This window comes from Lipotes vexillifer, unplaced genomic scaffold, assembly GCF_000442215.2.
Source record: "Lipotes vexillifer unplaced genomic scaffold, Lipotes_vexillifer_v1.1 scaffold661, whole genome shotgun sequence".
NCBI lineage: Eukaryota > Metazoa > Chordata > Mammalia > Artiodactyla > Lipotidae > Lipotes > Lipotes vexillifer.
Genome location: NW_006796183.1, coordinates 747,723 through 762,339, shown reverse-complemented (window position 1 = coordinate 762,339; position 14,617 = coordinate 747,723). Strand labels below are relative to the sequence as shown.

Below are 14,617 nucleotides of genomic sequence, written 5' to 3'. Positions count from 1 at the left end.
GAGTCCTTACTGCACTCCAAGTACCTGTGTCTGCATTAGACTGGAACTTTTTGAGGAGAGGAACCATATCTGTCTACTGCACTGTTGTGTACCTAGCCCCTGGCAAAGTGGTGGTTTCTGAGTAAACATTCCACTAAAGAAGTAAGAAAAAAGGAAGGACAGGAAAGAGGGAGAGAAGGTAGGGCATTGTTGAGAGGGGTGGATTCCCAGCAGGGACACTTCTGAGGGTACAGCCCTGTCCTGACACTAGGGAGATAGCTTGGGGGATGAGATGTTAATGTAAAGTGGGGCAGGGTTCCCAACATACCTTGACCTTTGATCCCAAAAGGTGGCACAAATTCCCGGATCCTAGCCCACTTGCGGAAGGAGTCATCCAGGAACATGGGTGCTGGCTTGGAGAACCTGGAATACAACAGGGCTGTTGAGAGTCCCAAAGTGCACTAGGCTGCAGTGCTAAATGGCTTTCTGTCCATCTCTCTTGGCTGTGGATCCGCCAGAAGCCATCCTCCATGTTCCAGCATCTCCTCCCCACTCCAGCCTGCACACTGGGTAGCTGCTGTGCGGGGTCTGACAGATCCTGTTCAGTGGAGCCTGAGTGTGGAGAAGCAGGCCTGGCCAGTCCTTATGTGGCCAGCTGTAGGAGTGGAGAGGCAAGATGCACACAGCAGGATCAGCATCTCAGAGCGAGAAGCTCTCTGGGAGGTTATCCACATGCGCATCCATCAAATAGTCACTGCTGCCCACGCTGTTCCTGCAATCTGGGAACACGGAGATGAGACACTGTCCAGTGAGCAGAAAAATACCCCAAAATACAGCCCGTGCTGTATTTGGGAGAATTTGGGAGAGAATTCTGGGAGGTGGACCACCCAGGGTGAGGAGGAAGGAGAATTCACGGTGAGAGAGCAAAGCAGGTGAACCGTCATAGGAGTTAGAGGTTTGACAGAAGAAAAAAAAATCACAGTATCCTGCAGCTGGGAGGCAGGGCTGAGGGGAGGCTTCAGACAAGCAGAAGCCTGAGCACTTTTGCTGGCAGAGAGGAGGACAGAGGGAACACCAAGCTCCACAGGAGGTGGCGGAGGGACAAGGAGTTTGCGGGTAGGGGGAGTTTTGGTCTGGAGGAAAGATGGGAGGGAAAAGGGGGAGAGAAGGAGTCATGCGGCGATGCCAAGTTGTGGAGAGAAAAGGCAAGCCTTGATCTTCTTGGGAAACCGAGGAGTGGGCAGGGCAGGGGGGGAGGCTGGGGGGTGGGGGATGGCATCAGAGGGATGCAGAAGGAAGTGAGGGCAGAGTGAGAAGGGACAGGAGGAACCAAGCTCTTCAGAGACGCTTGGACAGCACGATTTCACTTGGAACCTAGCACCCTGATTTTGAGACCTTTCAGGTAACCTAGCAGCCCGGGAGATGGCCAGCACCTGGTCACTTCCTGTGTGTTGATCTTGTTGCGGGGTGTGCTTAGGGCCTTCCTGGTTGAGAACGAAGGTGTGGAGGCCTTAGGCCTCTGTGGCTGACTCTTGTTTCTAACAGCCTGAATCAGCCCACTGAAAAACTGAAGACTGGAGGAGGGGCCCTCCCAGCCCAGAAGCTGGAACCCACCATCCCCCAACGAACTCTAACCTCAGCATCCATTTCTCATTCCCATCATCACTAACACCATTACAATCACCAGACCAGGGGGAATAACAGCACTAATCACCTGGAGGTCTATCATTACTAGAGGTTTTGAAGTGAACTTGAAAGAGGCAGAAAACTTTCAATGCTGCTCCCTCCCCATCCCTTGCTGCTAGGAAGAAACTGTCAACATGTGATGGCGTGGGAGGGCTATTCCTGCACAGCGGCTTTCTTCTGGGCTTCTGAGTTAGCACACTTCTCCTCTGTGTAGAAGGGTCACTCACGTTTCTCATACCTAGTTCACATAATCTAAGTGAATTAATACATTTGATGTTTTACCAGAGGCCCCGAGGATTCTGACCAGAGTCCACAAGGTCCCTGGATAAGCCTGGGGCAAGAACCTCTCCTGTGTCAGGACTGAGCTTATGAAAGTTTTGCAGTTTCTCAGTCAGGCATGGACATGATTTTATCTGCCTCCCAATATGTACTGCATGTCATATGCTAGCAAAATCTCCTAAGATCTAGCCAAATGGTCTCAACACATTTTTTTCCTTGTCTTCTCTCTTCCCCCATCTTTCAGCTGATGAGAAAGTTCATTGTATTAATTTTTACTTAACGCCCCCCCCCCACCCGCTTATTGGGCTTCCCTGGTGGCACAGTGGTTAAGAATCTGCCTGCCAATGCAGAGGAGGAGTCATGCGGCGATGCCAAGTTGTGGAGAGAAAAGGCAAGCCTTGATCTTCTTGGGAAACCGAGGAGTGGGCAGGGCAGGGGGGGAGGCTGGGGGGTGGGGGATGGCATCAGAGGGATGCAGAAGGAAGTGAGGGCAGAGTGAGAAGGGACAGGAGGAACCAAGCTCTTCAGAGACGCTTGGACAGCACGATTTCACTTGGAACCTAGCACCCTGATTTTGAGACCTTTCAGGTAACCTAGCAGCCCGGGAGATGGCCAGCACCTGGTCACTTCCTGTGTGTTGATCTTGTTGCGGGGTGTGCTTAGGGCCTTCCTGGTTGAGAACGAAGGTGTGGAGGCCTTAGGCCTCTGTGGCTGACTCTTGTTTCTAACAGCCTGAATCAGCCCACTGAAAAACTGAAGACTGGAGGAGGGGCCCTCCCAGCCCAGAAGCTGGAACCCACCATCCCCCAACGAACTCTAACCTCAGCATCCATTTCTCATTCCCATCATCACTAACACCATTACAATCACCAGACCAGGGGGAATAACAGCACTAATCACCTGGAGGTCTATCATTACTAGAGGTTTTGAAGTGAACTTGAAAGAGGCAGAAAACTTTCAATGCTGCTCCCTCCCCATCCCTTGCTGCTAGGAAGAAACTGTCAACATGTGATGGCGTGGGAGGGCTATTCCTGCACAGCGGCTTTCTTCTGGGCTTCTGAGTTAGCACACTTCTCCTCTGTGTAGAAGGGTCACTCACGTTTCTCATACCTAGTTCACATAATCTAAGTGAATTAATACATTTGATGTTTTACCAGAGGCCCCGAGGATTCTGACCAGAGTCCACAAGGTCCCTGGATAAGCCTGGGGCAAGAACCTCTCCTGTGTCAGGACTGAGCTTATGAAAGTTTTGCAGTTTCTCAGTCAGGCATGGACATGATTTTATCTGCCTCCCAATATGTACTGCATGTCATATGCTAGCAAAATCTCCTAAGATCTAGCCAAATGGTCTCAACACATTTTTTTCCTTGTCTTCTCTCTTCCCCCATCTTTCAGCTGATGAGAAAGTTCATTGTATTAATTTTTACTTAACGCCCCCCCCCCACCCGCTTATTGGGCTTCCCTGGTGGCACAGTGGTTAAGAATCTGCCTGCCAATGCAGAGGACACGGGTTCAAGCCCTGGTCCGGGAATGATCCCACATGCCATGGAGCAACTAAGCCCGTGCACCACAGCTACTGAGCCTGCGCTCTAGAGCCCGCAAGCCACAACTCCTGAGCCCATGTGCCACAACTACTGAAGCCTGCATGCCTAAAGTCCGTGCTCCGCAACAAGAGAAGCCACCATAATGAGAAGCCCGCTCACCACAAGGAAGAGTAGCCCCCACTCGCCACAACTAGGGAGAGCCCACGCGCAGCTACAAAGACCCAACACAGCCAAAAATAAATAAATAAAATAAATAAAATTTTAAAAAATGCCTCATTTTTGGTGCTTATAAAGTGTTAATTTTGGAAAAAATACAGATAGGTGTGCGTACACACACACACACACACACACACACACACACAAGTAAAAAATACTCATAATCCTACAACACAGAGACAATTAACCTTTGGTATATATCTGTACTGACTTTCCTTTTCCCATATTGTTTTTTAGATTGCTCTGTAGACTACTTTTTTCACTTTATAATATTATGAAAATATTGCTATGCAAATGGACAGAACAAAAACCATAAGCGGCTGGTAACCTGATTAAAAATGACTTCCCAAAATCAAATATACAAGGACACACAAATGAAAAAATACCCTGAAACCATTTGATTTTATATTTATATCTCTTTTCTCGTAAGCTGATATCCTTGTTTATAGTGATAGTAACATAATTATTTGCTTTATCCTAATATATCCACACATATAGATACATATATAAAATATGTAGAATAGTTTCAGAATAAAAACACCAGTATTATTACTAATACTACCATTACTAAAAATGATTTAGGGAATACCCCACTAGAGAAATACAGATAAATTACTTTGCTTTTGCAGAATTATTTTGGAATAATCCTGCTAAGTTTACTTCATCAGCAATACATAGTTAAGTTCATTTGTTTCATTCTGCTTTTGCTTCTAGAGTTTGCTTACGCCTCATATTAATTTAACTTTGTTTTATGATGATATAAAACTATAGAATTCCAAAATTAAATTCACAAAGAAAGATATATTCAGAGAAGTCAAACTTTCATTTCTGTGTCCAACTCCTGTTACTTTTATTCCCGTATAGTATTCATTTTTATTCGTTTTTATTTTTTCCTCATTTTTTTTTGGTATAAGCAAATACATAATATGTGTATGTGAATTCCTATTCCCTTCGTCTTCTTTTTTTTTTTTTAATTGGGGTATAGTTGCTTTACAATGTTGTGTTACTTTTTGCTGTATAGCGAAGTGAATCATCTATATGTATACATATATCTCCTCCCTCTTGGACCTCCCTCTCACCCTCCACCACCCATCCCAACTATCTAGGTCACCACAGAGCACTGAGCTGAGCTCCCTGTGCTATACAGCAGGTTCCCACTAGCTATCTGTTTTACACATGGCAGGGCACATACATACGTCAATCCCAATCTCCCAATTTATCCCACACCCCACAGCCTGTGTCCACGTCTGCTCTGTATGTCTGCGTCTCTACTCCTGCCCTGTAAATAGGTTCATCTGTACCATTTTTCTAGATTCCACAAATATGCGTCAATATACAGTATTTGTTTTTCTTTTTCTGACTTACTTCACTCTGTATGACAGACTCTAGGTCCATCTACATCTCTACAAATGACCCAATGTTGTTCCTTTTTTATGGCTGAGTAATATTCCATTGTGTGTGTGTGTGTGTGTGTGTGTGTGTGTGTGTGTGTATACCACATCTTCTTTATCCATACATCTATATTCAATAAAAAGGTAACATATACGGTTTTACCTTTTGATTTTTTTCACTATACAATATATCCTGGTAATTACTGCATAGCAGTAGAGGTATATACTTGATTATACTCCACTATGGTTATGTACATATATCATTCAATCAGTCCCTTGGGTGGTTTCCTGTCTGTTGTAGAGTAGGTACCACTAACAGTGGTTACAGTGAATAACTTCATGCATATATCTTTTCTATTTGCCAATGTATCTTTGGAATAGATCCCTAGAAGTGGGTTTGCTGGATCAAAGGGAAAATGCATATATATAATTTTGCTCCATATTGCCAAACTCCCCTCCACCAGGATCACACCATTTCACATTACCCACCAGCAACAAATGACAGTGTCGTTTTCGCCACAGCCTCACCAACAGAGTATACTGTCGAACATTTCAATTTTGCCAGTCTTGATAGGAGAGGAACAGTATCTCAGTGTGGTTTTAATTTGCATTTCTTTTACTATGTGTGGAATTGAACACTGTCTTATATATGGAAGGGCCATTTGTGAATTTTTCTATGAATTTTGTTCATATCTCTTGCCCATTTTTCCAAAAGGTTATGGGTTATTTCTTCTTTTCCCCCCTAGCTTTATTATGATATAACTGACTATAATTGATATATAACACAGTATAAGTTTAAGGTGTACAACTTGTTTTCATACACATATGTGACAATATGATTACCACTACAGCACTAGCTAACAATCTTCTCTTTTTTTTTTAAGCTCTTTATATATTAAATATATAAACCCTCTGAGATATGGTTACAAATATATCTCTATTGAGATATAAATTGAGTTTATTTATTCACTTGGCTTGTGGTGTTTTCCTTTCTTGCTTCCTTTTTCCCCCTTTTTTACAACAGATTTTTTTAAAAAGTGTAGTCAAAGGGAATTCCCTGGCAGTCCAGTGGTTAGGACTTGACGCTTTCACTGCCAAGGGTCCAGGTTTGATCTCTGGTTGGGGAACTAAGATCCAGCAGGCCGTGCGGCATGGCAAAAAAAATAAAATAAAATAAAAAAAAAGTTGGGATTTCCCTGGTAGCGCAGTGGTTATGAATCTGCCTGCCAATGCAAGGGACACAGGTTCGCGCCCTGGTCCGGGAAGATCCCACATGCCGCGGAGCAACTAAGCCCACGAGCCACAATAACTGAAGCCCACGCGCCTAGAGCCCTGCTCTGCAACGAGAGAAGCCACTGCAATGAGAAGCCTGCGTACCACAACGAAGAGTAGCCCCCGCTCGCCAAAACTAGAGAAAGCCCGCGCGCAGCAATGAAGACCCAACACAGGCAAAAATAAATAAATAATTTTTTAAAAAAAGTGTCCAATTTATCAATCTTTTCCCTTATTGATTCTGGGTTTTGAGTTTTAGTTTTAAAAGTTTTCTTCATTCCCAGGTTATATTCTTTCCTGGTTAGAATCCCATCCACCTCTTTCGTCCCTCTCTTGCCAGGATGCTATACCCTCTTGTTCCATTGTCTTTTTGTCCCATCCATAAAGCAAAACCCAATCGGAGATTAATCGAATCCTACACTCTTGCACTTTATATACTCAAAGTGCTGCTAGAAAACACACACACACACAGACTGGTACCACTACAAATTCATGGACTGAGCCTTAGTTGGACCCTCACCTTTGCTCAGCAGCTATTCCAAACCTTCTCTACTCTCCATAAACTCTCTATCCTTTTCCCACCTTATCTAAGCAGATATCTCTTCTTTTTTCTCACTTCACAGACAAAACCAAGCCAATCAGATAGGAACTCCTTCAGCTTCTTACTTCCTTCCCCCACCCTAGACCCATCAAAGCTGATCTCTCCATCACACTATGCAGCCCACTCCTGTTTGTTTCCCCCTAAGCATACAGCAAGCTCAGGCCTCTCCTACATGAAAACAAACAAACAAACTCAATAAACTTTCCTGACCATGTATCCATGCTACCAGTCTCTCTCTTTATCCTTTCATGGCAAAACCTCGATAAAGAGCAGTGGATATTCTGTCTCAGCTTCCTCATCTCCTATTCACTCCTCGATCTACTGCAATCTGGATTTTACTCCTCTGAGACTAGTTGTGTCCTACCCACCATTCACTATTTGTAGCTCCCTGAACATGCCAGTCTTCATGCATTTACACATGCAGTCTCTGCCTGAAATGTACCCCTGTCACCCTTCCCTGTATTCCCCAATCCCTTCCCTCTCTATTTGCCTGGAAAATCCCTTCTCATTCTTTAAGTTCAGATGCTGCTTTCCTCTGGAGAGCCTTCCCCCAGGAGGTGGCTCAGTGCCTGCAGAGGCCTTGGAAGCTGAGCGGGGAGGGCCATAAACAACAGGAAATGGGGTGTGGTGATGGTAGAGGTGGTGTATGTGTGTGGGTTTGTGTTAATTCTGCAGGCCGTCTGGGCAGAGCCCCATGCTACACCTGGAAGAGAATTCAGGGGCTTCTGTCCAGAGGCCAGTGTGCCAGTTTGGGGGCCCAGCCAGGGTGGAGGTGGCCCTTGAGGTGCAGAATAACTGGCCAGGCTAGCAGGGGTGTGCGACGCCTGACCTGCTTGCCTTGGCCAAGGGGGTAGTGGGGCAGGGTGGGGCAGGCTCCAGCAGACAGGCCCCTGCCCGCCAGCTCTGCACACAAAGCAGCCTTGGGATCAGGTTTCAGGAGGGCGTGTGTGTGTGTGTGTGTGTGTGTGTGTGTGTGTGTGTGTGTGTGTGTGTGAGTGCGTGAGAAGGAGCAGGGGAAGGAGGAGGCGGAAGTTGTACGGGGACCTGTGCGTCTTTTCTTCTTGGATCCTAGAGCATAGCAATGTGGAGAGTTGAGGCTCTCGGAGGGTACATGCTAAGGGTGGACCCCTGTGCCTCTCATAACAAGGCTGGACCCCAGGACCCATGAGGCTGCCCTGCCCACAGGCCTATAAACTGAGAGAGGACGATGACTCGGCACGATGGTCAGTCTGCCAGCCAGGATGGGCAACCCAGGACCCCCCCAAAGGGATCTCTTAGTTCATTTAATGCGCAGCAGTGTGGCTGAGGTGCAGTGTAGAAGGTGAATGTCCCCAATTCTGGTTCGCCCACCTAAACCATTTCCTAAGGCCCAGAACATCAAGCCTGTGCCCAGAGACCAGCAGGAAAGCTAACTGAGTCTTACCAACTGGGAGGGCAGTAGTTCTTTGTGGTACCAGCAGACCCAGAGCAGGATCTTCCTCCTAGTTCCCACCATCCCAACTGCAAAAGGTGCCTCCAGGGGCTTCCCTGGTGGTGCAGTGGTTGAGAGTCCGCCTGCCGATGCAGGGGACACGGGTTCGGGCCCCGGTCCGGGAAGATCCCCCACGCTGCGGAGCGGCTGGGCCCGTGAGCCATGGCCGATGAGCCTGCGCGTCCGGAGCCTGTGCTCTGCGGCGGGAGAGGCCACAACAGTGAGAGGCCCGCGTACCGCAAAAAATAAAAAAAAATTAAAGAAAAAGGTGCCTCCAGATGTGGGTTTGCTGGATTAGGGCAACACACAGTTCCAGCTCTCCATCTGTGCCTGTTTGGTTGTGTGGCCAGCCTTCTGGCCACAAGAGCCCAAGCAGCCCAGGAGACAAGAGGAAGGCAGAGCCCTGTAGTGGGTCCTGAGACCAGGGGCCGCAGCACATCAGTCTGCCAGATTCAGCCACAGGCCTTGGCCCAAAATGAGTGAGACTGTCATCCAGTAGGGTGAAAGCCAAACCACAGAGATCTTCCTTTCTAGAACCTGCTCTGGGAAGCAGTGGGGTGGATGAAGCAGAGGGACACACGTTTTCTAGAATCTACCTGTTCTTGTTTGGGATCTCGCTGTGGCAGCCCCACCATAAATGGCCCTGCACAGTAAGACCTTGGTATATGTCCAAGCAGACAAGATAAGCACTTTTTTTTTTTTTTTTTTTTTTTTTTTTTTTTCCGGTACACGGGCCTCTCACTGTTGTGGCCTCTCCCGTTGCGGAGCACAGGCTCCGGACACGCAGGATCTTCCCGGACCGGGGCATGAACCCGCGTCCCCTGCATCGGCAGGCGGACTCTCAACCACTGCGCCACCAGGGAAGCCCCAAGATAAGCACTTTGTCAATGCCTTGTCCAGCTTATGTCTTGCTGCCCCTTCTCTTGCTGACCCACCTGAATGGGTCCCATGAGAGAGCAGAAGTCTGAGGAGAAAGGGTCATGAATATGCAGGGCAGCTGGGTCTATATCCTGCGAGAAGAGGCAGAGAAGACAAACAGCAGGTATCAGCCAACAAGTACCGTTCCAAGCAAGAGCATGAAGTGTCTGCCTCCAATCTTATGCAGGACCAGATGGAGCTGGAGGACGCAGTCCCATCCAACAACTGCTTGCCTACTCGGGGTCAGGTTCCGTGCTGAGTGCTGGCTGGGGACCTAAGGTAAACTAGCTTTGGTCCTTCTCCTCAGGAGCTAATGGTAGACACAGGTAAACAAATAACCATAAGAAAATAAGTCTGCACATCCTGTGTTTTGGAACAGGGAGTGGTATAAAGGTCTCATACCAACTTAGGGGTACAGCAAAATCTTGAAGGAGATGATGACAAAACCAAGCTGAGCCTTGGAAGAGAAGTAAATGTGAGCCTCTTGGAGCATGGTGGGAAGGGTATTCAAGGAGGAGGGTCGTGCAGACAAGGGCACAGGAGAGAAGAGATCCAGAAGCAACCCTCCCTTCGAGACAAGGAGAGAGGCTGCTAAAGCTGCCAGGGTGGAAGCACCTGCCAAGGGCAGGGGAGCTTCAGCCTAGCCCCCCACCCAGTGACCTGCCCTCTAGTCCCACCCAGGCAGGCGCGGCAATGTGTGAGGAAGGACTGAGTGGGCAAGTGCATTCTGACTGGGTGTAAATATAAGGCAGCTGAGGTGCAGGCTCTGCACAGAGGGAAGAGGCCGGGGCAGGGTGTGCGTCAGCACAGCCAGGGTTGGCCTGATGCCCCGAGGCAGTGTCAGGGCCAGTTTCAAGGTGGATCATCACTGGCAACTTGGGGCACTCGGCTCATGCTCTTTCTTGTTAGCGCCTTGCAGTGGATATCTGCGTTCCTCGCCCGCTTCTTCTGTAAAGCACCTACTTTTCATTCCATGTGGTCCTAGTTGAGCTGCTGGGATGGGCGCACGGTCCAGGCTGGCCAATCAAGATACTTAACCCCTCAGAACCACAGGAACTGGCTTAACAATGGGCACCCGATCCAAGCGGGATGAATCAAATTCTTCTCTGGAATTTAATATTTGGACACTAGGGTATAGGGGAGTCTCTCTTTTTCTCCGAGATAGTGAGCTGTAAAGACCATGTAAGCCTAGAACAGTGCTTGTGCAAACCATGGCCCAGAGGCCAGCTGCCAATTTGTATAAATAAAGTTTTATTAAAACACAGCCACACTCATTCATTTACCTAACGTCTGTTGTTTGCTTTCATGTTATAACAGCAGAGTTGATTAGTTGTGACAGAGAATATACGGCCTGCAAAGCCGAAAATACTCACTATCTGGACTTTTAAGACAAAAAATTTGCCACCCCTGGGCCTAGTACCGCTGGAGCCACCTTCTGTGGCTACACAGAGAAACTGTCTACAGAACGGTCAAACCCAGGGAAAGCAGAGCCAAGACGTGGGGAGAAAGACACTGTTTGAGTCCTAGTCCGGGTGGGCCTGAAGATAGTTCAGCCCTGAACTTAACAGGTAAGTAAGCCAATCAATTTCCTTTTTGCTTGAATTAGTTTGACATGGATTTCCACCGACTACAACAGCTACTAGAGGATAATGCTTAAGCTCCTTCGTCTGGTTTCCAAAAGCCCCTGTGATCTGACTCTCCTGTGTCAACCTCCCGCCTCAGATACCCCTCTCTTCTACTCCCTTTCCCTAAGCTCTAGCCATATCCAACTACTTACAGATTCTAGAATCTGCCAGGCTCTTTAACACCTCCATGCCCTTCCACTTGCTGTTCCCTTTGCCGGGAATTCTCTTCCCCTTCTCATTCGCGTGCTGAATTCCTGCTCCTTCAGCCCAACTCCAGCGTCTCTGCCTCTGCACAGGTAGGGTCTTCCCTGAGCCACACAGGGCTGACGGAGCCTCTCCAGGTCCCCACTGTTCTCAGGCCCCCCCTGTTCTCCGTGCACCTTCCTGGCACTGACTGCACACTGATGTGCCTGTTCCCTCCCCAGCACACAGCCAGGATGCAGCAGGTGCTCTGTAGCTGACTGCTGGCTGGAAGAGGGAGGAGCGCTCGGGGTGACCGGCTCCACAGTGTGGATCTCCCTGGGCCAATGCAGGTGGAGTTTCTGCTCACCTGCGGAGCTCTGAGGACTGCCTTGTGCGGCACATCATGGACGCTTTGATCTCCCTGCTCCGAAGGGCCAGGCTTCCAGTGATGTCCTTACTGTTTCCTAGTAAACCCCTCCTGGTCTGAAATACTGCCAGCTGCTGCCCCTCTGCCTGCTTAGGGACTTTGGCCACATCTGTGTCCAGACAGGCTGGAGCCACATGCGTGACACGTATGACAGGCAGGGAGGCCTGCGCTGAAGGAGGCTCTCAAGGGGGCAGTGCCTGGGCTCCTGCTGACAGGGCTCCCCTGACTCTGCTGACAGCCTGTACCCAGCGTGGACCAAGGAGGAAGGGAAGGGGCCCGACTTCCTGATAAGGGGAGGGGAGCGTGGGGAGGCGAGGAGAGAACGGCGAGCTGAGAAGCCGCTACGAGAGGCAAGCACACCTCCCCCAGTGAGAGCCTGGACAATGGCCAGAATGTCTACAGAGGCCACTTAACCCAGAGCCCAAGGACACGATCCGATCCCCAGTGCCCACCCTCCAGCTCTCCAACACGTGCTAAGCCCCAGCTTATCCCAGGTACCGTGCTAGTCACTGGGAATACGACAATAAACAGCTCAGAGTCCCAGCTCCGTGATTAATGGATGAGGCAGCCAAATACACACAGAGGCAATAGTGAAAGATATGACAAACGCCACAATAACAAGAGTAATAACAGCAGTTTACAGGTACTGAGCTCTTGCAAGGTTCTAGACACTGTCCTAAGTGTTCTATGCTTGTCGTCCTATTTCATCCACACAAGAACCTCATGGATCGGCACAATGTACATCCATACTTTTATTTATGGCACTGCCTTCGGGATACATGAAGGTCACCGGACCCTTCGGGAAGCGCGCCATCAGGGATGGAGAGGGCAAGACCAGACCACAGGGCGTTGCACAGGGAGAAAAGCGAGAGTGTTTGAGAGAGAGGAGGTGATCTCTGCAGAAACGTGGTAGTGGAGGAGAGAACAGAAAGGGACGGGGAGCTGGCGAAGCGGGAGGCGGAGACCCGAGCCTGCTTGTACTGGGGGAAGGAGCCCGCAGAGAAGGCGGAGGGAGGGGGTGCGAGAGACAGAGAGGCAGCAGTGGAGAGGCCACCAGGAGGCGAAGGGGACTGGATCAGAGTACGGGGAGAGGGACACAGAGGGCAGGGTGCTTTTTCCCTGGGAAAAGCGGGAGCACGCAAGGGTGGCTACCCTGATAGGTGCACTGGGAGCTGGGGGGGACCTCATTTCTCCGGGGACTCTCTGGGGTTTGGGATTACGAGTGTGCAGGTCTGGGCTGTAGGAACTGATGAGTGGGAGAGGTTTGAAGCAGTCACTGTGGTAAGTTAACCAGGGACGGGACTGCTGAGCCAGTGCTGAGCACTGGCAGAGGCTGAAGACCAGGACGCCACCGTGGGGCCAATACATGTATTCGTGTGTCTCTGTTAACAGTTCAGCAGCCCGGAAACAAGCAGGAAAAGTGGTTGGATCAATTTCACCAAGTTTGGGCACTGCTTTATAAGGTGAACTGGAAGGACAGGAGAGTGACAGAACTCAAACAGATGGTGAGAATACCAATGATGATGGATAGGGCCGTGGTGGAGGGGTGGTGGCTGTGGTTTTGATGGTGAGGAAGGCCAGGCCAGGCCAGTGCAGTTGATCAAGTGAAACCTAGGAGTCATTCTTTTCTTTTTTTGTCCCATTTGCCCTGGATCATCACATTCTACAAAGAGAAACACCTATTTTATAAACAATCCTCTATCTTGCCAGTTGGGACGGAGTCATTCTTGACTCATTTCTTTTTCCTGTCTGTCTCTCATCTGGGTCATCAGCAAATCCTGTTACTCTCTAAACATAATGTGAATCCCTCCACTTATCTCCATCTCTGCTGCTAACACCAGGTCCAAATCATCACCTTGTGGCTGCTGCAATGGTCAGTGACCAGCTTCTGCTCTGGCCCCTCATTCCATTCTCTAGAAAGGCCAGAAGCATACTCCTAAATCATCAACCATATCATGACATTCCTCTGCCTAGAACCTTCTCACTGCCCTCTGAACAAAACCAAACTACAGATGACAATGACTAATCCTCCTCACCTGCCTCTCACCTCATTTCAGGTCCTCCCCCTGACTCACCCTGAAACAGTATACATTGGCCTCCTGTCCAGTCCTTGAATACAACAAACATCACTCTGCCTCTAGACCTTTCCAGAACCCCTCTGGACCTTCCCGAGGCTGGCTCTTCGTTTTCATTTGGATCTCTGTTCAAATGTCACCTCTTCAGAGAGGTCTTCTCCGACCCTTCTGTCAAGGGTGGGTTTCCTCCTCCTGTCTCTATCACTCACCTTTGTTTTATTTTCTTCGTAAACATTTAGCACCATTTAAAATTATCTTGTTCATTTGCTTACTCTCTCTCACGTGTACCAGTTTATTATAATTGGAGAATGCAAGCTCTGTGTGACTAGGGATCTGCCTATTTAGTTCACTGCCATACCCCCCAGCACCTAGAATTGTGCCTTGCATGGTAGGTGCTGAATTAATATTTATGAAGTGAGTTCAGAGATCTGCCTCCCACCAAATCTATAAAACCACCGGCATCTGCTCCACTTTTCCTCCTTTCCTCCTGATAACAATGAGGAAGCATCCACTCAGCTACTGAAGATCGACCTCTCCTCATGTGCAATGTCTTACTATGTCAATCAGAGTAAAGGGTGAAGTCCTTACAGTGGCCTACAAGGCCATCCATGATCCCAGACACCTCCCTCCCCCACCAACTACCACCCTTCTCACTCTACCACAGCCATACTCCTTGCTGCCTTGGGGCCTTTACTGGAGCTGTTTCCTCTGCCTAGAACACTCCCCTCCAGATATTCAGCTGGCTCACTCCCTCACCGCCTTCCAGTCCGTACCCAAATTTTGCCTTTCCCAGGAGGTGAACCCTGACCATCCTATTTAACACTCAACCTGCTCCTATCACTTTGCCATACTGTTTCTTTTTTCCCCACAGTATTTGTCTTGTTCTAATTTACTAAATAATTTGCTTATAAGTTGTTTATTGTTGGTGTTTCCCTATTAGTATAAAAGCT

At 48.7% G+C, this 14,617-nt stretch overlaps 1 protein-coding gene across 11 annotated transcripts in view; it reads right to left on the bottom strand.

Moving 5' to 3' along the window:
- The window catches only part of ST3GAL3 (ST3 beta-galactoside alpha-2,3-sialyltransferase 3), a 206,207-nt gene that overhangs the window by 27,669 nt on the left and 163,921 nt on the right, over positions 1-14,617 (bottom strand). For 10 of the 11 annotated variants that reach the window (XM_007468248.1, XM_007468247.1, XM_007468250.1 and 7 more), the window contains one exon: positions 308-402. The exons of the other annotated variant lie outside the window; for it this stretch is intronic. In XM_007468248.1, the coding sequence (XP_007468310.1) occupies positions 308-402 (95 nt within the window). The remainder of the gene's footprint in view (positions 1-307; positions 403-14,617) is intronic. 11 annotated transcript variants of the gene reach the window in all.